We start from the raw sequence: 27500 nt of genomic DNA on the forward strand, positions 1-27500 counted from the left end.
TTGCCCCACTTTTGGTCTTCGACTTTCTGAAATGTTGACCATGTGAGAGACCCGTATAGCTATATATATATATATATATATATATATATATATATATATATATATATATATATATATATATAATTTATAAGTATATGTTTATATATATGTATAGCTGTGCTTTAAGGTTTTTTCTGTGGTAGATTATATATAGTCCCCTCTCCCACAACATTTTTTTCTGTGGTAGATGATATATAGTCCCCTCTCCCACAACATTTTTTTCTGTGGTAGATGATATATAGTCCCCTCTCAAACAACATCACTGAAATCCTTGGAGCGGAAGGATGATGAAAATTAAGTTTTAGTTGGCATGCTGAAAAAAGTGTATTTCACTAGACGATCCATTACTTTTTGTTGTAATTAAAGCCTGATGTTTTGTTCGGGCCGGTAATGCGTTTGATAAAGGTGAGGCAAATGTTTTACATACTGAGAGGAGTTATGCAGTCTAATGCTGGCTTATTTTCAGTATACCCACAGTAGTAAGAGGACTGACAGGGTTTAAGAGAAGCATGTGCGTGCTAACAGATCTAGCCATCAATTTTCTAAATTACTTGTGATGGTAGCCAGTTAGACCAGACGTTGCTCACCGTACAACAGCCCCCAGCTCACTCTGTTGGATTTCAAGGTGTTCCCAGGGAATCTGAGAAAGTCTTTCAGTTGTACCTGGGTCAGCACCAGAGCCTCCTTCAGGTGAACCATGCCTGGGATGACTGCCATAAGAGGAAGCCAGATGGAATCCTCCTGTAGGTGTTCAGACCATTCCATTTGATTGACTCCTTTCAGCTCTTTAAAGCAGTTGATGTACTTCATGATCCTCACAGAAAGTTAATTTTTTCAGTATTATGCAGTGTGATCTCACTTAACCGAATGACCATAGATGAAGATGGGAACATTTACCTATTGTTTCCATCTATAAATTGCGAGCTTCATTCTGAGACTCTTCTCTTATTTTTTCATTAGAGTCTGGGAGAGCTCCTACAGTAGTGCTTCCTGCTGCACCCATTCACCAGTCATTGTTGTATTCCCATGTACCTTTACTCTTGTACAAGATCTCAAAATATTTTATTTCTCCACTTGAGGTAGTTCACTTTACTTGCAAACTGCAGTCCACCCTTTTCTGGAGGAGAACTGTGATCTCTGATTTGGATGTGCAGATTTCTCATTCCACCTATTTTGTATTCAGCAGTAAATTGCATTGGTGTATGAGGCTATGATGGCAAACAGAAGCATTTCTGTCATCCCCATACTGGATACTTACCTGGTCCGTATTGTTCTTTGGTGCATATAGGGACTGGGTGACTCAAACCTTGACCACTGGATGAAGCTCATTAGTAGCTCCCATGTTTTAGCTTCTGCTTTATACTGCTGCTTTAAAACGTATTGCAGAAATGTAGCCAGAAAGTTCTGTACTTGAACCTCATACAGTTCTCATCCACTTAATATGTTTCAAAATGTTACCCCCGAATGTATCAGTGTATGACATTCTGTGCTGGTGCTTCTGCAGCATTAAACAGCTTTATTTTATAGATAAGTGCACCATTTCCAAGCAGGATGAGTACTCATCTGTGTTGCCAACAGTTTAGGCAACTGTAGACATTCTGCTTTCCAGAAACCACAATATTTGACTGATGCTGATCTGAAGACTGTGCCATTGAAATGTCTTCAGTACAACCCAAGCCTGAAGATGCCTCCCACTTTTTGACTTTCTATTCTTCCCACAATAGGGAAAATTCTAGAAATAATCATCTTCATTTATTTTTTACATACAAATCAACAGTGCCACCTTCTCTATCTCTCTAAAACATTACCACTTCTGGTCAAGACACAGTACCAGGACTTCTCTTTGGTCCATTACAGATAATATATGGACAAAGGCAACCTTCAAGGAACAGTCTTCGTAGACCTCACTAAGATCTTTCATCTGATCAGCTTCACCCTGCTACTGTACAAGCTCATTAAATTGGCATTAGTGCTGAAGATTCAGTTTACTTCAAAAATGTCCTCACTTGACAGACTTTGCAGGGTTAAAATAACGCTATTTTTTGAAGATACTCCATTACACAAAGGAGTGCTTCAGAAATCCATCCTTGCATACTTGCTGTTTTCTATTTCTGCTAGCAACTTCATTATGAGCTCACTGGTGACGTGACCATCTGTAGGTCAAATCACTCTCACTTTGACATTTGCATCAAACTCCAAAGTTACATAGTTTCATTTAACAAAAAGCTAATCAGCCACACATTAATTCGTAACCTAGCTAAGATTAAAATTTGGCACTCCTCAGCAACTATTCAGATTTACTAATTTGAAGTTGCAAACACCCCAACAGAAGCAACTATGTTCTTCAAATACTTTGGTATTGTTGCCCAAACTGTATTCCCTTTTGGGGCCATGAAAATCTCTTCTTAGCTAATAATACCAACAAGAACTGTTCTTACTAGCTAATCTTGACTATAGCCTCTCCATTCTAGCCACTGCATGTGTACAAACCATCACAAAAACATTTGCTTTTTATCACATATCGCAGTCCCCTAAAAACACCACCATCTCACTCTTTCTGTAGTCAGATGACTTATCAAACAGATGGATGATCTCTGACTGGAATCATTATTGTTCAGAGACTTGCATGGTCTCACCTCTTGTGGCTAAACTACTCCGTGTTGGGTTAATGGAGCTAAAACAGACAGCTTTGTACAATGCATTGTATTCATTATGGTGAACTGCCTTGAGATTGGTGAGGAAATTTAATTGTTTTAAATACTTATTGCATTTAATTTTTTAGTGTTTAAACACTTAATCTATTACTGTCTGTGGCATTTAGAAAGAACTACTTAAAATATTAATTTGTCTTCATTCTTTTCCAGTCTTGGGCAAATTTTGTACGTGCAGTGGATCCAGATATCATAACAGGGTACAACATTCAGAATTTTGACTTGCCATATCTTATTAATAGAGCACAGCCCCTCAAGGTAACAATATCCAGCATCTTTACTTTGGTACTCTTTTTATACTTGTAGTAATTAATTTAGTTTAGATGAGCAAAGGTTTTAGTAATAGATAAATTGTTTCACACTTAAAAAATAAGATTTTGACTTTTATGTATTAAACAGAAAATGGCATAGCGGCATGATTTTCTTCTGTAATTTTAACTGTTTGTTTCTCAACTCCACCGTTTGCTCTGTGTATTAGAATGGATGGGTTGCATGTTAATTAAGATAAAACTTGACTTTTTTATACCACTGTTTGGAAGAATTAACCCCCCCCCCCAAGAACACATGAATTACCGTTGCAATTATTTTTGTTTGAAAGTGTACTAGTTAAGATTTTCATATGCATGCATTAGTAAAAGATACATTTGTCTAAAAAAGAAACTGTCGGTAATATAAACATGGCTGAGCATATTTTGGGGGCATAGAACACCAGTCTTGAGTTAGTATCTTTGTTGCCTAGGTCAGAATTGCTGTGCAGGAACATTACTTTGCCTTGTGCACATGTCATAATTCATTAGCTAATAAGCCATTTTCGTACCACAAACTGAAAATGCAATTTTTTGGGCTACTGCATGTAAGAATCTCTAGTCAGACATTCTGATCCTTTGTGAATTGGACAACTCAGAATTTTATCCCAACTCACAGAATCAGGGTACTTACTTCCCTGGTTGGAGCATGTCTTAGGATCATGTGCCACATTAGGCAGGAGCATAAAGGCCCTGTGTTAGCCAGTAATTTTTTTGTGAAATTCTTATTGAAACATTTTATTGATGAGGTTGCACTCGACTGTAGGCTGTGTGGCACCTTTGTAATGTACACCATGGAGTTGTTTCAGGAGCTGTGTGTGGTTCATCTCATCTGAGAGCAGGGCCTTTATGGGCGATATTTGCAACTTAGATCTGTGAGGGTTGTCTGTGCCCAAGCTAAGAACCCACTGATCTGGGATAATGACTCTAAGTTGCATTAAACTCCGTGAACAAGTTTCCCAAAAGATGTTTTTCAAGACAGTGAAGAATGTTACTTGGCTAAGTTGAGATTGCAGTGTAGCCTGACATTTGAATACCCTTTTCACCATATTTGTCTTCTTGGAAAGCTGGACTAGCATAGAAGAAAAAAGGAAGCTGGGGGAAGGGAGCTTGAGGTACAAGTGATGTACAGTAACGTAGCGGTTCTTATTTCCTCTTTAGGTGGTCCTAGGAAGCCTTCTGAAAAAGAGCATTTATTCTCTCCTCTTTGCAAGCTTTCCATAATGGCCTGATAATGCTTATCCTTAAGGTAGGACCACCTGAGCCATGCCACTGTACTCAGGCACATCTCCTAGCTTACCGTCTTAAGTACAGCATTAGAGTTTTAGTGGGTTATGTGGAAAAGCATTTAGAAGCTGTGGTGAGAGATTTCTTTCCCCCCTGAGCCTACATGATCTCAAAAAAGTGAACACTAATTTATTGACCCCATGTAAGCGAAAGCTTAAAATCCCGAACACTTAGAACAGAGATTTTTTTCCAAGGTAAAAAAATCGCTGTTCCACAAAAGAAAAAAAAACTTTAAAACATTACATAAAGTGGGGGGCAGTGCCCCCCTACACCCCCTACTTAAATATACCCTCTCCTCCGAACAAATTCCAACACATGAGAGAGGCAACCATGTAGCCAAACTGGAGGCTAGGCTCTCTCAACTCAGTACTGGCGTAACCAGTCAGGAGGAGAAGGAAACCACACTTACTACTATTCCAGTCTCACATAGACCTACCACGACAGCAAACCAAACACAAAAACATACTCTGAGGCTCTAAATAAAAATCTGCCTAAGCAGCAGGGACCTCCAAAGCGGACACCCAAGCTAACGCTGCCCCAAAACAAAACACGTGCAACACATAGCTCACAAAGCCAGTGTGCCGAACAGTCACAGCCCTTAAGGCTAAACAACACACCTGATACACTTGTAATAGGTGACTCTATCGTCAGGCACACTGACGTCCCGGTCACCAGGTTGAACAAGGAGAAGGTCACGGTGAGCTGCCTGTCGGGCACTAGGATCCACCACATAACACAAGCACTCAGGTCACTCCAAGGCAAGTATAAATATGACTCAGTCATTGTCCATGCTGGTGTGAATGACCTGAGACGTACCTCCTTGGACTACATGAAAAAGAGACAGAGGAGCTCTCTGAGCATGTAGCCCAGGCCGGTATGACCCTGACCTTGAGTAGCATCTTACCCTCACCAAGAATGATGCCACAATATGAAGACAAGATGATCGATTTCAACAATTGGTTTAAGTATTGGTGTCATTCAAAGGTGGTGATCCAATGCCTGTCAGCCTGGGATGACATGCTCGACAAGCCACGATGCTTCGCTAGGGACGGCTTGCACCTGTCACTCCTGGGCTTTCAGATATTGGCAAAGGCTCTTGCTACCCCCATAGTGCCTTTTTTAGGCAAGGCTCAAAAGACAAACCCACCTCTCCATAGGTATCACAAGGGATAAGAAACTAAGAGTAATGCTACTCAACTCCAGAAGTCTAAACCTCAAGATGCACGCACTCAAAACTCTCCTTAGCATGGAGAACATCAATATCTGTGCAGTAACAGAAACCTGGTTCAAGGCTCCCGAGAGCACCCCAGCACTACCAGGTTATACCTCAAACCATGCTTCTTGGCCCCAAAACTTGGACCGAACCACAAAAGGAGGGGGAGTATCAATATTCATCAAAGATACCCACACCTCCAGGTTGGTGGCACAGCACGAAGCATCAGAGACTATCCATGTGCAACTAACAGTGGGTAAAACTGCCTTCCATTTTATAGCCTGCTACAGACCACCCTCCTAAACCCAGGAACCCCACTCGGCCTTCCTGAGAATACTGGAAAATATGAAGGTCACTCCAAACACCATTATTTTGGGTGACTTCAACTACCCAAACATAGACTGGGAGCATTACTCTAGCTCCAACACCCTATCCCAAAGGTTCCTAGAATTTATAAACTCAAATGCTATGGAACAACTTGTTACCACTCCCACAAGAGGGGAAAACATACTGGACCTGATCGTCATGATCATGGGGACTCTATGCTCCAGACCAGAAGTATATCCCTCACTGGTAAGATTAGACCATAAACTAATCTCACTGGATATTCAAATCCCGACCCCACCCCCTGCCCAGAAATCCACAGTGAAAAACTTCTGTAAAGCAAATTTCACACTCCTCAAAACCGAGGTGGAATCCTTCAAAGCCCCCGGGCCCAGACCGCAGAATCCTTTATAAACGCATTCTATGAACACCTTCAGGAATGCATGGATCATGCAATCCCAAATAAAACCAAGACCTAATCCTCCAAAGGCAGGCGTCCTGTCTGGTGGACCCCAGCCATAAACAAACTATACAATAGAAGGAGGAAGCTACTACATGATGGAGCAAAATCCCAAAAAGGGAAGGCATCTCTGATCAGTATTAGCAAAAAACTACGGGCACTCATAAAATCGCCTAAGGCCAGCTTCGAGAGAAAAATTGCACAGGACACTAAGCATAATCACAAGGCTTTCTTTAGTTATGTTAGGAACCTGGGTGGGAATTCCCAGATATGCTCAGAACTAGTCCAAAATGACAAAAAATACACCGAACCCACAGACATTGCCAACATCCTAGCTGACAGGTTCAGCGCAAACTTCTCTCCCCCCCTCCCACCAAAAGGGCAAATATCTATCCCAGCAGAGTGCTGCCCCCCTGACATCTCAGATGCTCAGGTAAGAGCCGCCCTCTCCAAAGCAAAAAACACAGCATCAGTGGGACCAGACGGTGTCCCAGGCTGCGTCCTACATGAACTCCAAGAAAAGCTAAACCCTAACATAAAACTACAGTTCAATCTCAGCCTTACTACAGGATATGTACCCAAAGAGTGGCTTACAGCAACAGTGGTCCCTCTCCACAAAGGTGGTGCCTCAACGGATCCTGGAAACTATCGCTCCATAAGCCTGACTAGCTTGGTCTGCAAAGCTATGGAAAGAATCATCATGGACCTCATAAATAAAGATATTGGGGACCTACAGACACTGGATCCTACCCAGTTCGGCTTTGTTAAGGGCAGATCCTGCCTCTTAAACCTGGTCGATTTCTTTGAAACAGTCGCCAAGGCCATTGACGAGGGGAAGGTGATCCACGCAGCCTACCTGGACCTCGCAAAAGCCTTTGATACAATACCCCACTCGGGCATTATAGCTAAGCTCACCAGCTGTAAATATAAACCCCTATGTCACTAGATGGGTTGCAAACTGGCTCAAGAACAGAACCCACATGGTTAGAATTGCTGGAGCCATGTCAGACTCCAAACCAGTTACAAGTGGCATCCCACAAGGCTCAGTCCTGGGACCTCTCTTGTTCGGTATATATTTCTCGGAGGTACAGGTCAACAAGGAAGGACTGTGGCTGACCAAGTTCGCAGATGACTGCAAACTGGGCGCCATAATAGACTCTCCAGCCGACACAAGCATCCTGCAAAAGGGCCTCATAGAAACAGACAACTGGTGCCAGAGCCATGGCCTCAAGCGAAACGCCAAAAAGTGTATAGTCATCCCCTTTGGCAAAAACAAAGTGCCCACAAATTACCACATAGGTGGTAATCCATTAAGTACAGAAGAAGTAATTAGGGACCTGGGGACCCAAGTTGATAGCAATCTCTCATTTGACAACCACGTGGCCAAAGTGGTTAGAAAAACATTTTATATAGCCCACCTAATCATGAAGGGATTCGCATCTAGATCAGGGGAGGTCATCATGCCTCTCTTACTCATCCCCTCATCAGGCCCATAATTGAGTACAATGCCCCTTTTGGGATGTACCTTACCAGACACTTGCAGCAACTAGAAAGATCCCAAAAGTACCTCACCAAGAGGATCAAAGGGCTCAAACAGATGCCATATGCTGCCTGGTTAAAGAAACTCCAGCTCTACTCAGTGGCATACCGCCTGCTCAGAGGCGATCTGTGCCTGACGTATAAAGCCATGTCCAACCCGGAATTAATGGACATGCTGCACCTCAGAAAATCCAAATCCCATCGAGCTACGCGCTCGAGAGACTTGAACCTCAGCACTGAAATAAATAGGACATGCTGGAGGGACAGATTCATAACCCAGAGGCTCCTTTCACTCTGGAATAAAATCCTAGTCCATGTTAGGCAGAGTCCCTCATTGACTCTCTTCAAGAGGAATCTTGATGGAGTGGATGGGAGATCGTAGGTTTACCCCAGGTATCACTTCTGTGTCACTGTTAGACAGAGGCATAGTATACTAACCTCAAAAAAGGGCATAGCAAAATTAATTTAAAATGGGTGGCGAAAGCCAAACACACTCTGGCTAAGCTTATAAATGCCCTAGGGCAGATAGCCTAGTATGAACCTATGAACCTATACCAACTCTGAGATTGCACTACAGTGATGAAAACTGCAAAGTAACGGAAGTGGATAAGCGATTTCTTTCCCAGGAAAAGAAATCGCCTATATGCTGTTTTCGTGCTTTAAAGTTCGATCAAGACGCATTTGAAAGAATGCGTCTTCGATCACATAATAGGAACCTTAAGATGAACTAGGCACAGGGTTTGGCATAACTGTTAAGGACTTTGCCTCACAGATGTAAGGTCCAGGGTTTAATGCTGGCCTGTGGTTATGGGCTAGGCTTGTAGTAGACTACAGACTTGATAGCCTAGTATTTAGCTATGAACCTGATGAATAAATGTTTGAGTATTTTCACAAAAAGGCTAGTTTAGTTATGTTGATGTTAGAAATTTGTATTTGCTCATATAAGTGCAGGAGAGCTCAAATACTTGCTAATAGCTTCACTTATGGATTTGCACTAAACCTGATGTCTTCAAAGTTTGTCTTGCTTTTGAATTTCTCCATTCTGTTAGTCCAGACTACCTGAGTGATAACTAGCCATTTGTGTATGCCATTTGTGTATTCATTAATTTTGTTATAGCCAAAAAAAGACATGCACTTCAGGAAGTCTAACAAAAACTTGCACATTTATATTTTGCAGGAGTTGCATTAATCTTGACATCAACTATATTTGGCAGAACTTACAATAATCAATATTTTACAATGCAGTAATATTTAAAAAAAAATGTATTAAATGGCATTAAAATAAAGGAAAACAAACCATAGTAACATCTTTTTCATGCAGTATTAATGTTTCCTGTTTCATAGTTTCCATTCGCTCCAACTTTACTTAAATTGTTTGGTTCCTTCTTTCCCTCCCTCACTTAAACCTCGCTCATCCTCCTCCTGAACATTATTCCATAGATATTGTTCCCACAGATTCCATTTACGTCAGTGTAGTTTACTCTTTCTTTTTCTAATTATCTCAGCACCAGTTCTTTATCTGCTTTATAATGTCTAGTACTTCAGTTTCAATTGATTTAGATTTCTAGATTTTAGTAATTGCTTTTTTTTTTATAGGGCGGCCACGGTGGTGTAGTGGTTAGCATTGTCGCCTCACAGCAAGAGGTTCTCCGGTTCAATCCTTGTCTGGGGTGCCTTCTGTGCGGAGTCTGCATATCCTCCCTGTGGTCGCGTACGTTTCCAACGGGTGCTCCGGTTTCCTCCCACATCCCAAAGACATGCTGCAGCTGGATTGGACACTCTAAATTGGCCCTAGGTATGAGTGCGCATGCGTGTGTGTGTGCCTTCTGTGGAAGGTTGGGCGCCGGGCTGGCAACTCGACACTGTAGAAACTCCACTGCCAATCATGAGCGGACAGGTGATCCTCTGTGGCGTCCCCTAACCGGGAAAAGCCGAAAGAAGAAGTAATTGCTTTTTTTGTCAGCCAGTAGTAGTGAACGTATTAAGGCCTTACTGTGTTTAAAGAAGTTAGAGCCTATGTCCCAGCTCAGAAGAATTTCCTTAGTTATGATTTGCTCCCCCGACATTTCTGACATAACACTCTTAAGGAATTTTTAAAAACTGTCCCCTTGTTACACTCCCAACACTTTTCGCCATTTGTCTGTTTTTGACATTGCACCTCCAGCATTTAATATCTTCTTGAGGAAAAAATACTCTGAGGTCTATTTGGAGTATTAAATATTTATGCAAAGACTTCTAAATAAACATCCCAAACATTCTGGAATTTGTTGCATACTTGGAAGCCATACAAGTGGCTTTCAGTTATTCTTTGGTAAATTGCCTTTCCAGTTTATTTTCCCAAGTTTTTTTTTCTAACCTTCGCAGATTGATCATTATGGTTATTATACCCTGTTAACTATCTCTTTATGACAGCTGCTCCTTTTCTAGACTCATTTAGCAGCTCTGCCATAGATCTGATTTTTTTTTTTTTTTTTTTTTTTACTTATCTCTCTCCTTTCCCTTACTTTTTGCCTATATTCTGTTATTAGTGCCTGGTAAAGAAGGCAGTCTAACCTGCAGTCCAAACATCATCCTGGCCTCATCCCAGTCTATTAATTTTCCCTGTCTAGTTATTTGCTCCCAGTACCTTTGTTCCTTTGCTAATTTTATTCAGTAAATTTCCGCTCCCTTTTGCCTGTTTTCTGTATTCTTAGTCATCCCTATAGGGAGAATATTTTTCTCCATTCTGATGTTGGCTTACTACTTAGAATGCTTTCTGCTACTTTATGAATATAGTGATGTCCTTCTATTCATCTGTTGCAGTATTCTTTACATGAGGGAAGTTGCCTGCCAAGGTGACCCCACGTCAGCCAGTATGTCCGTCTTTTACTACTGTAGGGTGCTTGGTACATCTGACATGGGCTACTATCAAACGTAGGCCATAAAAGAGACTTTTGTGTGTGCACCATCCTCTGAACTTCTTTGCCACCAGTCAAATTGCCAATCCCGGATGTCGCTCTGCTGCTGGAATCGTATTCTATCCTTTGTCGTTTGCTACTGCTTTATTTTAGTTGAGGTTAATGTCATCCAGGAAGGGGAAGTGTGACGACTTCTCCCCCTCCAGACTCTGAGAAGAAGTGGCAGAATTTCACTCAAGGCCTCTTTAAGACCTTTGTGGTGCCAAGGCTTCCCGCAGGTGAGTCGTCTTCCCCACTCTTGCCTGTCCTATTTCCTCTCAGATAAGAACCAGAGCACAAGCCACTTCAGGGGAGGATTCCTCATCTGATGAGGACAGTGATTCACTGGCTTACTCATCCTAGATCCCCTCACCCTTGGACTATGCTTCTCCTGAGGAAGATTCAAATGGAACAAAATCCTATATGGTGGAGATTTCCTTTGGGGAGACCATTTCTAAAATGATAGATCATTTTACATGTGACAGTTCCCAAATGCCTGAGGTCTAAAAACAACATTATGACCTTCAAGTACAGTCCCCTAGTCCTTCTGCCATTCCTCCTCTTACACCAGCTTTTTTGGATGCTTTTGCATCCATGTCTATGCACCCTGACTCTAAACCTCTGTCTCCAAAAAAGCTTAGACTGGTATGACAAGGTGCCCCAGGATTGCAATTTCCTTTTCAGGGCACCTGTGGCAGACTCCTCTGTGATTTCAGTAGCCTCTTATAAGGCCTTCAGGTCATTTCCCTCTACTTCCCTCCTTCCTTGAAACAAGGATAGTAGTTGGAGAGGTTGGGCAAGAAAATTTATACCTCAGCCACCTTGGCATTCAGAGCACTGAACCGCTAGACCCCTATGACCAAGCACAATATGGAACTCTTGTTACAGATCTCCAAGTCAGTCTCAGATATGCTCAGTTAAGACTGTTAAGCAAAGGCTTAACTTTTGTGCCCTCTTCTAGGGCTGATTTAATTTCTTCAATAAATTCACTGGGGGACTATGCTAAAAAAATTAAATTTGAAATGTTATTTTAAGAATACTTCTAACAGTACTCTGTTAAAGGCTGTTGGCCGAGGCGCTAGAGAGTTTTATTTCATCACTGTTTCTTCTAATAAATTCCTTCTGAGGAGTTGCTGGCTTCGAGTTTGTGGTTTTTCATCAGTGTTTGAGAATTGTTTAAAAAAAGAGTGTGTTTAACCCTCCTGTAAAACCTAAACTAGAGGCATTTCTTGTGACGTGTGAGAGTGATATTAGAAATTTGTAAAGTAATAAAAGTAATGAGAAATTTTATAATTAAAAAAAAAATGAAAGCGAGGCTTTGTATGAATTGAAAAATAACAAAGAATTGTATATAACTAAAGCTGACAATGGAAATAGTTATGCATTTTAGTTATTGTGAACAGTTAACACAAATGTTGGATGATTTTATAGAGAAGTGGAATGTTCACAAGTTAATAGAGCGTATAGTTTGATATTCTCATGTATTGAAGAGCTGATTAGTAATAATGCAGCTAATTATTTCAGGATTTGGAATCCCAAGTTGGGCAGTTTTTTTTGGGGGCTACCCAAAGTTCATAAGTGTTTAGACAAGCCCACTTTTAGACCCATGGTAGTGAGTCAAGGTAGCAAAACTGAAGCGATGGCAATTTACATAGATATGTTTTTACAGACTGTAGTAAAGTGATTCTTATGTGCAAGATTCTTTTCAGTTAAAAAAAAAAAAAAAAAGTTTGGAAAGTATAACATTGGAGGGTCCTATGATATTGGTTACAGCAGACATTACATCACTGTACACAGTCATTCCCAGTGTAGAAGATTTGGAACTAGTGAATAGGAAACAGTGTGCATCAAATACATTTTCTAATAAACAAGTTTGTTGATGGAAATTTTAGATGTAGTTTTATAATATATATTTTTTGTATTTGGTACCGACATTTGTCAATAAGTGAATGGTGTATCAATGGGGACGCCATGGCCCTCAGCTAGACAAATATTTTTATGTCTGCCTGGGAAGAAGAATATATTTACAAGTCGAAATATTTTAAAGATGTATTCATGTACAAACATTTTATAGAGGATTTGTTTTTCTTGTGGAGTGGCACTGAAAGTGCACTTGTAGATTTTATGAATTATTTGAATAATGTGACTGAATATTTGTTTTATATACAAATGTGATAAGGACAGCATTAATTATCTAGATTTAACAATTTATGTATCTGCCAATAAGTTGAAAGTTAAAATATACAAAAAAGAAGTGCAGAGTAATAGTTTGCGTTTTAGTAGTATGCGCAATCTGAATCTTAAAAGTAATATAGTAAAAAGCCAGTTCTCGAGAATAAACAGATTAACTGACGAATCTCATTTTTGCTTATTAGATTGTGAAGCTTTAAAAGAAAATTTTTATAAGGGGGCATTCTAAGGATATAGTAGATAGTGCCATGAAGAGTGTAATGAAATAAAGAAATTATGAAAATATAGCTATGAGTTGGGATCATTATAAGGCTACAGAGAAAGTAATCCTTGGAGATAAGAATTGATCATTAGTTAGCGCACTTGAAAATTCCCTTGATGAAAACAGCATACAGCAGCTGTAGTGAAAAATAACTAAAGGTTCCTTATGAACTTCCAGGAGTAAAAAAAAATGAAGTAGGTGATAAACCGGTTTTTGTTTCCAATGGGGCAAGAACTTGAAAGAATATTTTTATAAAAATAATGACATGAAAATACAAGCAGGAAATACTAATGGTATGTTTAAATGTATGAGTTGTAATTTTTGTGATCGTATTCAAGTTGGTAACAGGATATAGATAGCAGCAAGTAATTCTGAAATAAGACTGCAGGATAAATATGATTGCAAATCAAAATATGCATTGCATGTAATATCATTCAGGCTGTGTTCAGCTTTTTATATTGGTAGAATTGCAAGAGAATCTCATAAGAATTTATGAGCATTTAAGAGCTGCTGAAAAAAAACAGATATGAGTAATACTCTAGAAAAACATGCAAGTCAGAAAGAATAGTTTGACAAAGGTGAATTTTAAATTTTCTGTGACTGATCAAATTTATGATTGAATATAGACGGGATGTGGAAGATGAACTGGACTAGGAGTACTGCTGGCAAATCAGATTAAATGCATGTGCTGCTCCTGAAATGAACGACATAATTTTAAGGTTGTACTGAAAAAGAAAGGATTAATCCATTAATGTATTAAATGAGTCATGTGACTGTAAGAAGTTATTTAATGATTTTGTGAATTGTTACAACCTGGTTTGATGTCTTTCTGAATAGAGAATGAAAACGCTTACTGGTTGTTTTTTAATTTGAAGTCTTATTAAAATGTTTGGATTTTTATATTGTGATCAGTTTTATTATTTTTCAAGTTAGTCTCAGATATGACAGACTCTGAGAACAAAACCTTGGCATCTTCTCTTACTGATGCATCCTCTCAGGTAGCCAGACATTCGATTAAATGCAGCTACGATGCAGTAGAAGCCACTTCACTAGCTGTTGCCTCTTTCTCTGCCCCAAGAAGGTTTGCCTGGTTAAGGCTTCAGCCCTTCCCTGAGGACATAAAGGTTGAAGCTTATGGATGCCACCCTGGCAGTTCCACTTTATTTGGCAAACCCTCTGCCGAACTGTTCATATCCCTGCAAGAATAGAGCAAGGAACTAAAAGACTTTAAAAACATATTGGACTCACCTATGCCAAAATTCCGTAGGAACTACCTGGAAAACAGGTCTTTGTACAGAAGCAGTCCTGGACCCCATCCTCAATCAAAACTCCACAGGGGGTTCAGGAAAACACACCAGTTTTCCTGTTTTTCCTCTACTCCCCAGTTGTCCAAGTAGCCCTTTTCTGATAGGATGGGCTCTTCCTTATGACTCCTCAGACATTCTTGGCACCCCTCCCTGCAACTTACCCTATCCCTTCCAACCTGGGAATCCATCACCCAAGACTCTTGGGTCCTCAGCATCATAAAAAAATGGGTACTTCATGGTCTGGCACATAGTACCTACTTTGAGAGGTATCCCTCAACCTCCAATAGAACAGGAACCTCTCTTCCCCTCAGTTCTGCAAAACTTGCCAGAACAGAGCACAATCCAGCTTATGTCCCCAGCTCAAAAAGGAAAATGCTTCTATTCATGCTTGTTTCTAGTTCCCAGGAAGGAAGGACCTTGGAGACCCATCCTAGACCTCTCCTATCTCAGTGACTTTCTGAAAGTTCCCTCCATCAAAATGCTAACACTCCAAACCCTTTTCCTTCTTTATCCTCCCTAAGACGTTCCTAACATCCGTAGACGTCAAGGATGCTTATCTCCATGTCCAGGATATTCCTATTCTTTTCTTTGGGATCCTGGCATTTTCAATTATCTGTCTTGCCTTTTGGACTTTCCACTGCCCAAAGAGTCTTCACAAAATACCTAGCGCCCCCTTGATCGCCTTCTGCAGAATCCAAGCATTCAAATCTTCCCCTACCTAGATGACCACCTGATTCAAGCCAAATCCCAAGAGGATCTGAACAAAAAAAAACACACAATAAGAAATAAACAACCAAAACAATGGCCAGTGAAAATAATTTAATAACAATCTAAACATATTCCTTCTCATCAGTAAAAGACTTATTTGAATGTTGGTAAAAATAATAAGCCAGATGCGATTTATGTACAAAGTGAAAAAAATCAATTTTCAACATATACAGTCTAGGTGTAACAGTGGGAATAAATTTTATACCCAAGTTTAAGACCGTCCGTATGGCATCAGATACACACCCTGACAAATTCAGCACTACGTTGTCGTTATTCTCTTCACAATGTAACAGATGTTGTGTTTTGCATAAAATAGTATTAATGTCAGTGCCAGCTTTTCTTTTTTCCTTGCCACTGCTGTCTGTCCTTAGCACTGTCGAAACACCTTCGTTTGCAACTTGAATTCCCCCCTCTCTAAGTCACCATGAAAATTCTCTCTCAGATATCCTGGTTGTTGTCTGCAAGACAGTTTCTACGAAACTTGAGATTGATGGCCATTACCATCTCTATGCTTCCTCTGGCAAGGCTACACGTGAGGAAATCCCAATGGTTTCTGAAATCAGTGTGGTCTCAGCATGTCCACCCACTGAAATTTCAAATACCATTTCTACCCTACCTCAAAGAGGAGCTCCATTGGTGAATAACACAACTGTTCATAAATCCAGGTCTTCACAATAATCCTCTGCCCCCAACACAAGTCCTGTACACAAATGCATCATATACAGGTTGCGGAGCAGCTCTGGACACTCGCACAGTTCAAGGTCAGTGGACAATCCTCTCAGAGGAAAGACCACATACATGTAAGGGAAATGAAAGTATTTAACCTTGCTCTCCAGTCCTTCCAACCCCTTCTGAGGCCAGGAAAGTTGCATATCCACACAGGCAGTATGATGGTTCTGTGGTATACAAACATGCAGGGGGGGGGGGGACAAGATCCTATCCCCTTTGCAGACTAGCCTTACAAGCATGGGGTCTAGTCCGCTGACTAGAAAAATCTCTTCAAGCAGCTTACATCCCTTCGTATCTGAACTCTGTGGCATACACACTAAGCAGATCCAGAACACAGGCACATGAATGGATGCTTCGCATGGATGTTTTCCTGGATATTGTCCACCAGTGGGGTATTCCACGAATAAACTTGTTTGCCTCGCCTCTGAACAAACAACTTCCAAAATTTGGTGCCAGAGAACAATATCCTCAGGCATGGAAAGTGGGCTTGGATTGGGAAATTCCTGTATGCATTTCCTCCCCTACCACTCATTCCAAAAGTCTTGCCGAAAATTCAACTAGACAAACCATAACTCTTGCTGGTGACTCCCTATAGGGCAAGACTGCACTGGTTCCCCCTTCTTCTACATCTAGCCAAGGCAATAGTCACAACAAGGGCTGACTCATCCACCCACAGTTAGACACACTCCAACTGACCCTGTGGTGATAGAGCCCTGATCTCTTTTAGACACTTATTTTGAGGATATTTCAAGTCCTGCACTAGGCCAGGAAATCCAGTACCAGAAAGTCTTACCTTTGCAAATGGAAGAGATTTTCACTTTAGTGTCTTGCTAGAAACCTGGACCCTCTTACGGTGGATCCCCCTATGGTTCTCTTATACCTGTGTGAATTGCTTAATGCAGGCTTAGATTACTGCTCCATAAAAGCACATTTGTCAGCTATCTCTGCTTGTCTGCCACTTTCCCCTTCTGCCTCCAGATTTGAGGCCAAACAATTGCTTAAAGGCGTTCTCCACATTAGACCTACCAGGAGACCTGTCGCTCCACCCTGGGACCTTAACTTTGTGCTAGAGAAACTGACTCAAAACTTATCGAGCAGCCTCTTCTAGTTCCCTCAAACACTGTACCTGGAAAACTGTTCTTCTGGTGGCTATTACCTCTGCCAGGCGGATATCAGAATTACAAGCCCTTATGGCTTCTCCTCTTTTCTTGTCCTTCTACAAAGACAGGGTTTCCTCTTCAGACTAACCCCTCCTTCATGCCAAAGGTAGTTAAAGAGTTGTCCTTAAACCATGCCATTCACCTCCCCTCCCTATTTCCCCTCTCCCCAGAACAATAGTGAGAGGATACTACACACACCTGATGTACACAAACAACTCCGGTTTTACCTGCATATGACCAAACCTTTTAGAAAATCAAACCAACTGTTTGTCTCATTCCACCCCAGTGCTTATTTCTTTTTAAGTTGTTTCAGTGGACAATTTATGGCCAGTAAAGCCAAATCCCACTAGCTGTGGATGTGCATATTTTGGCCTTAAAGAAATAAGTCATGGGCTTTCAGAATCGCCATATAGCTGAAACACCTGATGTTCATAAGGGTCATTTGCATATACCCCATGTGCCTCTGATACAAGAGGTTTGAGATGTCACTCAGTGGAAGTTCTAGCTTGGCTGGAATTTTCATTTAGTTTTTACTGATTGTTTTTTTCTGTGTGACCTTCTCACTCTTTGTTTTAGTTTGAACATAATAGTATGCGAGAGTTGGTGGACTAGCACTTCTCTGTTTCAGGACATCAAATGCTCTTTGGTGTTGCTCTTACCAAGACCAGGATACATCTTTAAGTGTCAGCTCTCTAAACAGTACTGATAGTTGGCTCATGTCTTGAATAAACGTGCTTAGGTAGTTAACCATGCCAAAAAAACATTGCAGGGCTTGAACATTGTCTGGAGCTGGCATCTCGAGAATGGCTGTTTGCTTGGAAGGGTCTGGCTGTAGGACTGAACTGGTAAATAAATGACCAACGTAAGTAACCTCTAGTAGCCTGAATTTGCATTTCTGTGGATTGAACTTGATGTGCCCTTTCCAGAACTTTTCTGAGGTTTCTGTCAAGCTCAGCTTCACCATTACCTCCTACTAGTATGTCGTCTACTATAATAGCAGAAGGATACCCAGAAAAAAGTTGCTCCATTGCACGCTGAAAGACTTCACTTGCAGAATTTATCCTAAATGGCATTCTCAAAAATCTGTATCTGCCAGAGTACTGAACATAGTGAGCAATGAGGATTTCGTGTTGAGCTGAATTTGCCAAAATGAACTCTTTACATCTAAGACAGAAAAAACAATGGCATTTGGCATGAGTGCTGCAAATTCTTCGACTGTGCGCATAAGATGAGATCTTTTTAGTGCTCTGTTCAAATCTCGTGGATCAGTGCGTATTCTGATGTCATCTGAGCTTTTCTTATGAGCTGCCACCATGGAAGATACCTATTCAGTTGATTCTGCAACTGGACAAATCACACCTTGTCTCAACATTTTATCTAACTTGGCTTTGACTCTGTCCTGCATGACTATTGGAACTTTTCAAGCTGGCCTGATAACTGGACTAACATCTGGATCTACCTTCATGGAGTATGCAACTGGAAGCTTTCCTAGTTTGTCTTCAAAGAGGTTAGCATAGGTAGAACAAATGTACTGGGCGAAATTAGAGTACTTGTCTTTTAAGCTAACATGATGGACTTCCTTATTAAATGAAAGCTGTCCCATTTTCAAACCGTGAGCCCTAATAATGACTGGACGTGCCTCTTAACCACATAAAATAACAACTTGTAACATCTCCCAGCAAAGTAACATGAAAGCTAAACACAAAGCTGAATCTAGCTTTGTTTGCATATCTTGAGCACTAATCCAGGCCTTCTTAAAAGTATTCAATTGTATTTATTACTGCTCGGTAGTAACCTGATTAAAGTGTAGCTATCATTGTAAGCCTTTTGGTTTAAGCACTTGGGCTTCAGACCAGTGGTTTTACATTAAGAAGGTTTGTGGTCTGCACTGTTGTGGCAGGACAGGTAGCTTACATACTTCTAAGTTGGGAACTGCTGATTGAAGGCTCAGTGTCTGTTATTCTAAAAGTGCATTAGTTCTGGTTTAAGCACTTGGGCGCCAGGCCAGTTATTTTACATCAAGAAGGTTTGTGGTCTGCACTCTTGTGGGAGGAGAGGCTGGACTCTGCCCTTCTGGGCTGGAAATTTCTGGTTAAAGGCTTATAGTGCCTGCATATTTGAACTCTTTCTTACTGAAATTGGTCCGCCTTGTTTGCTGTAGCATAGTCTAGATCCAGGCCTGCTAAATCTAGCTTTGTTTGTATAACTTGAGCACTAATCCAGGCCTTCTTTTTTGGAGAAGGTTCCCCTGCACCCCAGTGGCAGGAGTGTGCAGTTAGAACTTGTCTGATTGAAGACTACAGGAACAAGGCTCAGTTTTGAGATTTTTTTTTACTGGTTAATTGGGCAATTTGTTTAAAACACTTTCCTGGTTGCTTGTAGTCATCTAAAGCTGTTTTAAGTGTATTTTTTTTTTACTGTTTGTAGTCGTTTAAAGCTGTTTTAAGTGTATTTTTTTACTGGTTTTGCCTTATCTTTTCCTTGTTTCCCACCTTTCTAAGCTAATATAGTCCAGTTTTCAGGCTAGTGCTGAATTCTGGGCTGTGTTACAATTTTCTGAGTTGCCCATACCTTACTTGGATAGAGGGAGGTTTCTCTGTTCACCAGTGAGAGAGGGAGCTTTGAGCAGCCATCTGTCCCTGGAGGAGTGGTTCCAGCCCAGAAGTTAGTAGTTTATAGGCCATTTTGGGCTAATTTCTCTCTTTCATTTACCTGGTATAAAAACCATGTTTGCACAGTTTTGCACGTCCGGGCAGCGCCGGTTAGCTAGGGCTAAATTTATCCCGGCTCCACCAAGTCTTCTCTTCAGATTTTCCCTTGAAAGTGGCCTAACTCTCAACCTAAGCACTTAAAAAGCATCCTACAGTGCAGCACTTGCTCAGACCTAATAGAAAGCACTAATGTACCCCGACACTTGATTGCCTAGAAGGGCAAGGCTCATTATTCACCCCTCACCAACCAAGCGACTAAGCAGCTCATCCTACTATTCAGGCATGACCAAAGGGCAATTTCAAGTATACGCTCCAGTCCAGCTGGTGAACCTGGGTATCCTGAGGAAATGTTACAACTGCCTCATGTACACAGACAACCATCTCCTGCTACCACAAAACATTAACATATGCGAGAGATGCAATTATATAGCTAAAGTGGAGGCTAAGCTCTCACCACCCAAGACTGGAACAAGCAGTCATGAGGAGAAGGTTAACACTTGCACCACATTTCCAGCCTCACATAGACATACTAAACCAGCACTGGCGAAAAATACACAAAATCATACTTGGAGGCTCTAAATAAAAACCTGCAAATGCATCATAGACCTCCAAAGCAGACACTCAAAAAACCTGCACCTCCCGTCACAAACCAGACAGCACATAAAACATAAAATCAGTGTGACGCACAATCACAGCCCTTAAGGCGAAATAACATGCCTAACACACTAGTAATAGGGGACTCTATAGTCAGGCCCACTGACTTCCCACTCCCTAGGCTGGACAAGGAGAAGGTTACTGTTAGTTGCCTGTCGGGAGCCAGAATCCACCACATAACACAAGCACTCAGGTCACTCCAGAACAAGTACAAATATGACTCTGTCATTGTTCATGTTGGTATGAATGACCTGAGACGCACCTCCCTGGACTACATGAAGAGAGACATGGAAGAACTCTCTGGTCATGTAGCCCAGACGGGTATGACCCTGAGTAGCATCCTGCCCTCACCAAGAATGATACCACAGTATAAAGAAAAAATTATCAATTTCAACAATTGGCTAAGCTTCTGGTGTCATTCAAAGGGGATCCAGTGTCTGTCAGCCTGGGACGACATGCTCGACGAGCCTCATTGCTTCGCAAGAGACTGCTTGCACCTGTCACCCCTAGGCTTTCAAATACTGGCCAAGGCTCTTGCTGTCCCCATAGTGCCTTTTTTTAGGCAAGGCTCAAAAGTCAAACCCACCTCCGTAAACAGCACAAATAAAAAAAAGGAGGGTTATGCTACTCAACGTCAGGAATTTAAATCTCAAAATGCATGTGCTCGAAGCACTCCTCAGTATGGAGAAAGTCGACATCTGTGCAGCAACTGAAACCTAGTTCAAGGCTCCACACACCACCCCGGCACTACCGGGCTACAACTCATACCAAACATTTCGGCCACAGAACACGGAGCGAAACACAAAAGGAGGGGTGTATCCATATTCATCAAGGATACCTACACCTCCAGGTTAGTGGCGCAGCATGATACCTCCAAGATCATCCATGTGCAACTAACATCAGGCAAATCTGCAATGCAAATTGTGGCCTGCTGCAGATCACCCTTCATGACCCAGGACCAACACTCCGCCTTTCTGGAGACACTGGAAAACAAGAAGGTCCTACCGAACACCCTGATATTGGGCGATTTCAGTTACCCTACCGTTAACTGGGAAAACTACTCAAGTACAAACTCCCAGGTCCAGCGCTTTCTGGAATTTATCAACTCAAATGCCCTGGATCAGCTGGTAAACTCCCCTACCAGAGGTGAAAACATAATGGACCTGGTCTTCACCAACATGGGCGACAGGTGTTCCACACTGGAGGTCAGTCCGTCACTGGTTAGATCAGATCATAAACTAATCACTCTGAATGTCTACACCACACCACCACCTCCAACCAAGGAAACCACAGTGAAAAACTTTTCTATAGAAAACTTCACCTTACTTAAGACAGAGGTGCTAAGTTTCACAGCGCCCATGCTAAAGAATAACAGTGTCCAAGATGCAGGAACCTTTATAAATGCACTTTGAGCACCTACAAGGATGCATGGATTGTGCTATCCCTAGCAAAACCAAGATTCACTCCCCTAAGAGAAGGAAACCAGTCTGGTGGACCCCTGCCATAAACAGGCTATACAATAGGAGGAAACTAGTTCAGAAAAAAAGCAAATTCCAAGAAGGAAAGACATCCCTGATCAGTATCAGTAAGAAACTAAGGTCCCTCATAAAATCTTCCAAGGCTAACTTCGAAAGAAAAATAGCCAAGGATTCGAAAGATAACCACGAAGCCTTCTTTAGCTATGTCAATAATCTAAGTGGCAACTCGCAGATATGCTCTGAGCTAGTGCAAAATAGCACAAAATATACTTAACCCACTGATATTGCCAACATCCTGGCAGATAGATTCAGTGCAAACTTCACCCCCCCCCCTCACCCTCAAAAGAGCCCACAACAATACTGGAAAAGTGTAGTGTCCTGGAAATCACAGACGCACAAGTGAAAACAGCCCTTTCAAAATCCAAAAGCACAGCGTCAATGGGGCCAGATAGTTTCCCAGGCTGCGTCTTGCACAAACTACAGAACGAACTAACCCCCCCACCTAAACACACTGTTCTACCTCAACCACTCCACAGGCTACCTGCCCATAGAATGGTGCACAGCAACGGTTATTCTGCTCCACAAAAGAGGGGCCACAACTGACCCTGGTAACTATCTCCCCATAAGCCTGACTAGCCTGGTCTGCAAGACTATGGAGCGCATAATCATGGAACTCATTAACAAAGACATTGGGAACCTCCAAACACTTGACCCGACACAGTTTGGCTTTAAGGGCAGATCATGCCTACTAAACCTGGTTGACTTCTTCGAGACAGTCACCAAAGGCCATAGATGAGGGGAAGGTAGATCACACAGCCTACCTAGACTTCGCCAAGGCTTTTGACACCATTCCCCACTCTGGAATTATAGAAAAACTCACCAGCCTGAACATAAACCCCTACGTCATGAGATGGGTTGCCAACTGGCTTACAGACAGAACTCGCACGGTAAGAATAGCGGTCTCCAGGTCCGACTCTAAACCAGTCATGAGTGGTGTCCAACAAGGCTCGGTCCTGGGACCCCTACTGTTCGGCATATACTTCTCAGAAGTACAGGCAAACACAGGAGGACTATGGCTAACCAAGTTCGCCAATGACTGCCATAATTAACTCTCCGGCTGACACGGACATTCTCCAAAAGGGCCTTACTGAGACAGACACCTGGTGTCAAAGTCATGGTCTCAAGCTAAATGCCAAAAAATGCATAGTCATCCCGTTTGGGAAAAACAAAACACCCATGAATTACCACATAGGTGGCAGCCCCCTTAATACAGAAGAGGTAATAAAGAGACTTGGGACCCAGGCAGATAGTAATCTCTCCTTTAACAATCATATTGCCAAAGTAGTTAGGAAATCCTTCTATGTAGCCCATCTAATTACTAAAGGGTTTGCATCTGGAAATAAAGAGGTTATAGTGCCCCTCTACTCGTCACTCATCAGACCCATCATAGAGTACAATGCCCCATTTGGGATGTACCTTACAAGACACTTCCAACAGCTGGAAAGACCACAAACGTACCTCTCCAAGAGGTTTACTGGTCTCAAACATATGTCCTGTGCAGTCTGACTGGAAAAACTCCAGCTGTACTCCGTTGCATATCGATTACTCAGCAGTGATCTCTGCCTGACTTACAAAGCCATGTCCAACTCAGAATTGATGGATATGCTCCACCTAAAGAAATCCAAGTCACTGCGAGCCACTCCCTCTAGTGAGCTAAACTTCGCCGCAACAATAAATGGAACATGCTGGAGGGATAGATTCCTGTCACAGGGACTCCCCATGCTTTGAAACAAAATTCCTAACTACATTAGGCAGAGCCCCCTCACTAACACTCTTCAAGAGAAACCTTGATGAGTGGATGGGTAACTGAAGATACACCCCTAGGATCACTTCACTGGCTCTCTTGACAGAGGCTCACTTAATTAATCAATGGGCAGCGAAAGCGGACACACTCTGACTAGGCTTATAAATGCCCTCGGGCAGATAGCCTAGGACCTACCTATGAAAGCACTACTGAGCCTTCAGTTTGAATTTTTTCACCTCCATAAGCAACAAGCTTCACACAACTTGCCAAATCGGCCTTTCACCATGACACACTCTAGCAAATGTTTCTGCTGACATAACATTGCACTTGAAACATGTGTCATCTTTGAGCTCTATAGGTTTGCTATTTGTCTGAACAGTACTAAATACTTCATTCTTTACCCTTAAGTCTACTACATTAACTGGTTCATAAAGCACCGACACACCATCAACATAAAGTGTAGAGTTGCAGTTCTTTAATTGATCAACGTGTTTCTTTAAATGTTACCTTTTAATTAAAGAATGTGGGCCTTTTGATTTACAAAACCTTTTGAAATGATTCTGTTTATTGCATCTGTGTCACTGTTGACCAAAAGCAAAGAATTTCTCCCTTTTAGATTCATGATTTCCACCACAGTTATGACAGTTGGCAATGAAAGTGGGTTGGGGCCCATGCTCTTGAGTTTGCTGACTCACTCTTATGCTTCACCGAGTCTGTGTGAACTCTGGAATGTGCTAGAAAGCTCTGGAGTTTACCAGTGAGTGCTACAGGGGCCACAGTTGATGACGTGCTTGGGCCTGTTTCTTTTAACCGTGTGCTGCATATTATCAACATGAGCTTTGTCATTGTGCCTTCTAGAGCTGTTCTCATTTGTAATCATATTTGTGTGCTTTTCTGTGAGCTCATATATCTGACAAGTCTCAATGTCCTTATTCAAAGTGAAATCACTGTCGCAAAGCAAAATCTTTCTCGCAGCATCATACCACAATGAAGTCTGTCCTTTATCACCTCATCCCATAAATCACCAAATCTGCATGTTTTATCTTTGTTCTCAAGTCAGTTAAATATGCTGCAAAAGTTTTACTAGGCTTATGATCACTTGTGTAAAATAAGCACCTTTCCATTGCGACATTTGTCAGGGGGTTACACATTTCTCTAAATTTACATTTTAAGCACTCTGGGTCCTCTCTTGACTCAGCCTGTACAGCAGTAGGATAGTTTTCCCCCTCTTCTGTATAGACAGCAGGTGCATACACAAATGAACGCTCCCTTTCATTAGCTTCTGACCCAGCTAAATTAAGTAGAATTAATGCCTTTGTACGGCTATCTTTATCAGAAAATACAGCTTGTATAAAAATGTCATATCCTTGCTCATTTAATCTCCAGTTCTCTGCAATATTATTGTCGAACACAAGTGCACCGGGTTTTTGAAATCCATCTGCTGAGCCTACAATGTCTGCACAAAGACACTGAAAATATGGCTCTTGTAATTATGTACATACGAACTGTTCAGTGAGGTTGTAATAACATTTAAATGCCCAGTAAAATTCTTCGAAATGCTTTACTTTGTGAAATATGCTTATAATGGCTATATTCTGCAAAATACTGTAATACTGCACAAACATGTGAACACTTTATACACTTCTGATAACTCTGATATCTTTACTACAAAGAATATGTGCTTGGCGAAAATGCTGCCGTTTCTTCTTCTTTTATTTGTTTTATGCAATTTGGACTTTATTTCAAACATTTTCCATAGTAATGTGAATATCTTTATCAATATCTGACATATTGGTTTATGGGAATATCATTCAGAGTGTTCTGTGTGCCTCATTTCATATTTTGCGAATAAGAAATAGTTCTGAGCAAGTTTTAATATCTGAAATTTGTTTCTGACCTGTTTTGTGAATTGTGTGCAGTAGGGATGATTCACTCCTTTATTTTCTCCAATGCCAACTGGGTGCCTCTCGGACTTAAATGGAAGAAACTGGAACTCTTTCTAGCAACAAATTGTTTTGGCCATTCTTCTAATCTCTTGTCCCTTTAGACATGCCACTTCTGACACTGTCGCTCATCCCTTTCTAACATAGACGATAAGCATGCAGGGTATTTCGTTTAGATGCTTTTAATACATAGAAACACATCAGGATGGAAAGCAGCAGCATAAAATGTAAATGAACTGGTTAACAGATAGACCTTGAATACATACATGCTTACTTCTCAACAACTTACTACAAAATGGCAGTTAGACTTGCACATGCTCAGTATTTATACACTTGTGCAAGCCCTTGGATAGCTTCTTAAAGGTACATACACACACATTGATCTATACTGTGGTTGTTTGAAGTCCCAGAAGGATTGGTAGAATTAGTGCATACTATGTACAAGGACCAAACGGCTGAAGAATGAGCAACATTCAGACTCGCAGAGGGATTCCCAATGGGAGTAAGCATGCATCAGGGTTCACCTCTGAGGCCACTGCTGTTCATACTAGTGATGGACTACATTAGCAAACAAGTTGGAGGGGACAGATCAACAAAGTTGCTGTTTGCAGATAATATGGCATTAGAGGCAGACTCTTGAGTAAGAACTTTACCAAAGGGTAGGGGAATGGAATGCAAAACTGAAGGTGCATTTTATAAAACTGAATACAGATAAGACTGTTGTAATGTCAGCAAATAGGAAAAATCAGAATTCACTGAAAACTGAGATAGAAGGCAAGATAGTGGAACAAGTTAACAGCTTCAGGTATCTGAGAGAGGTAGTTGAGGAGAAGGGAAGTCCTGAATGAGGAGGTCAAAGCTGGAGTCAGAGGGGCTGCAGCCAACTGGCATGGAGTGTTAGGGGTAGTGTATGACAGAAGAATGACACAGAAGCTGAAAAGTGAAGTGTACAAAAGTAGTATAACCAGTACTGTTGTATGGTACAGAATCCTTGACAAAGGCAAGCTGAGGAAGCTAGAGGTGATTGAGATGAAGTGTTTAAGATGGGGGGTAGGATGCCCACTGTGAGAAATAAGGATGTGAGAGCAGAATCCAAAGTAGCTCCAATTGCAGAAAAGGTCAATGCAAAGAGATTATGGTGGTTCAGGCACATGTGCAGGAAATCAGACGACAGTCAAGTGAAGATGATTTGGGACAGATGAAGGCTAGAGGAAACAAGGGCGTCCAGCAAAGAGGTGGATGGATTATGTGAGAAAAGACCTGTGACAGTCGGGCAAAAGTGTCGAAGAGGGTAGGACAATGGCACTGAATCAGGAGAGTTGGTGACTAGTGACACACCATCCCAACCTTGTGTAGAAAAAAAATGGGGGAAAGGGTGGTGGTGGTGATGATGATAGGGATAATTTAGACAGCTGAACTTTTGATCAACATTAGATCACTGTTGAAGTTGCCTAAGCTATATGGGTAGATTATCATAGCTTATAAAGTAGGGGGAATAAATTAAATAATCCAGGAGCTCCTATAGAATGATTCATGAAAAGCCTGTTCTGGACTTGGGAGTTTGTAATACTTTGTGAAAGTATGTACAGAGGCCCATGTTCCTGCCTAGAGTCTACCCCTTTCCAGAAGAAGCCGACGCCCTGGTGGAATGGGCCATTATCTTGCCCGAAACTGTCTTGT

The 27500-nt window shown here is 41.5% G+C and overlaps 1 protein-coding gene across 1 annotated transcript in view; it reads left to right on the forward strand.

Moving 5' to 3' along the window:
- The window catches only part of POLD1 (DNA polymerase delta 1, catalytic subunit), a gene marked incomplete in the record, with an annotated part of 1583142 nt that overhangs the window by 469388 nt on the left and 1086254 nt on the right, over window positions 1-27500 (forward strand). Inside the window, 1 exon segment of the mRNA XM_044059378.1 lies at window positions 2904-3008. Coding sequence (XP_043915313.1) covers window positions 2904-3008 — 105 coding nt within the window.

Source organism: Protopterus annectens, chromosome 17.part0 (assembly GCF_019279795.1).
Source record: "Protopterus annectens isolate FY-2018-M chromosome 17.part0, PAN1.0, whole genome shotgun sequence".
NCBI lineage: Eukaryota > Metazoa > Chordata > Ceratodontiformes > Protopteridae > Protopterus > Protopterus annectens.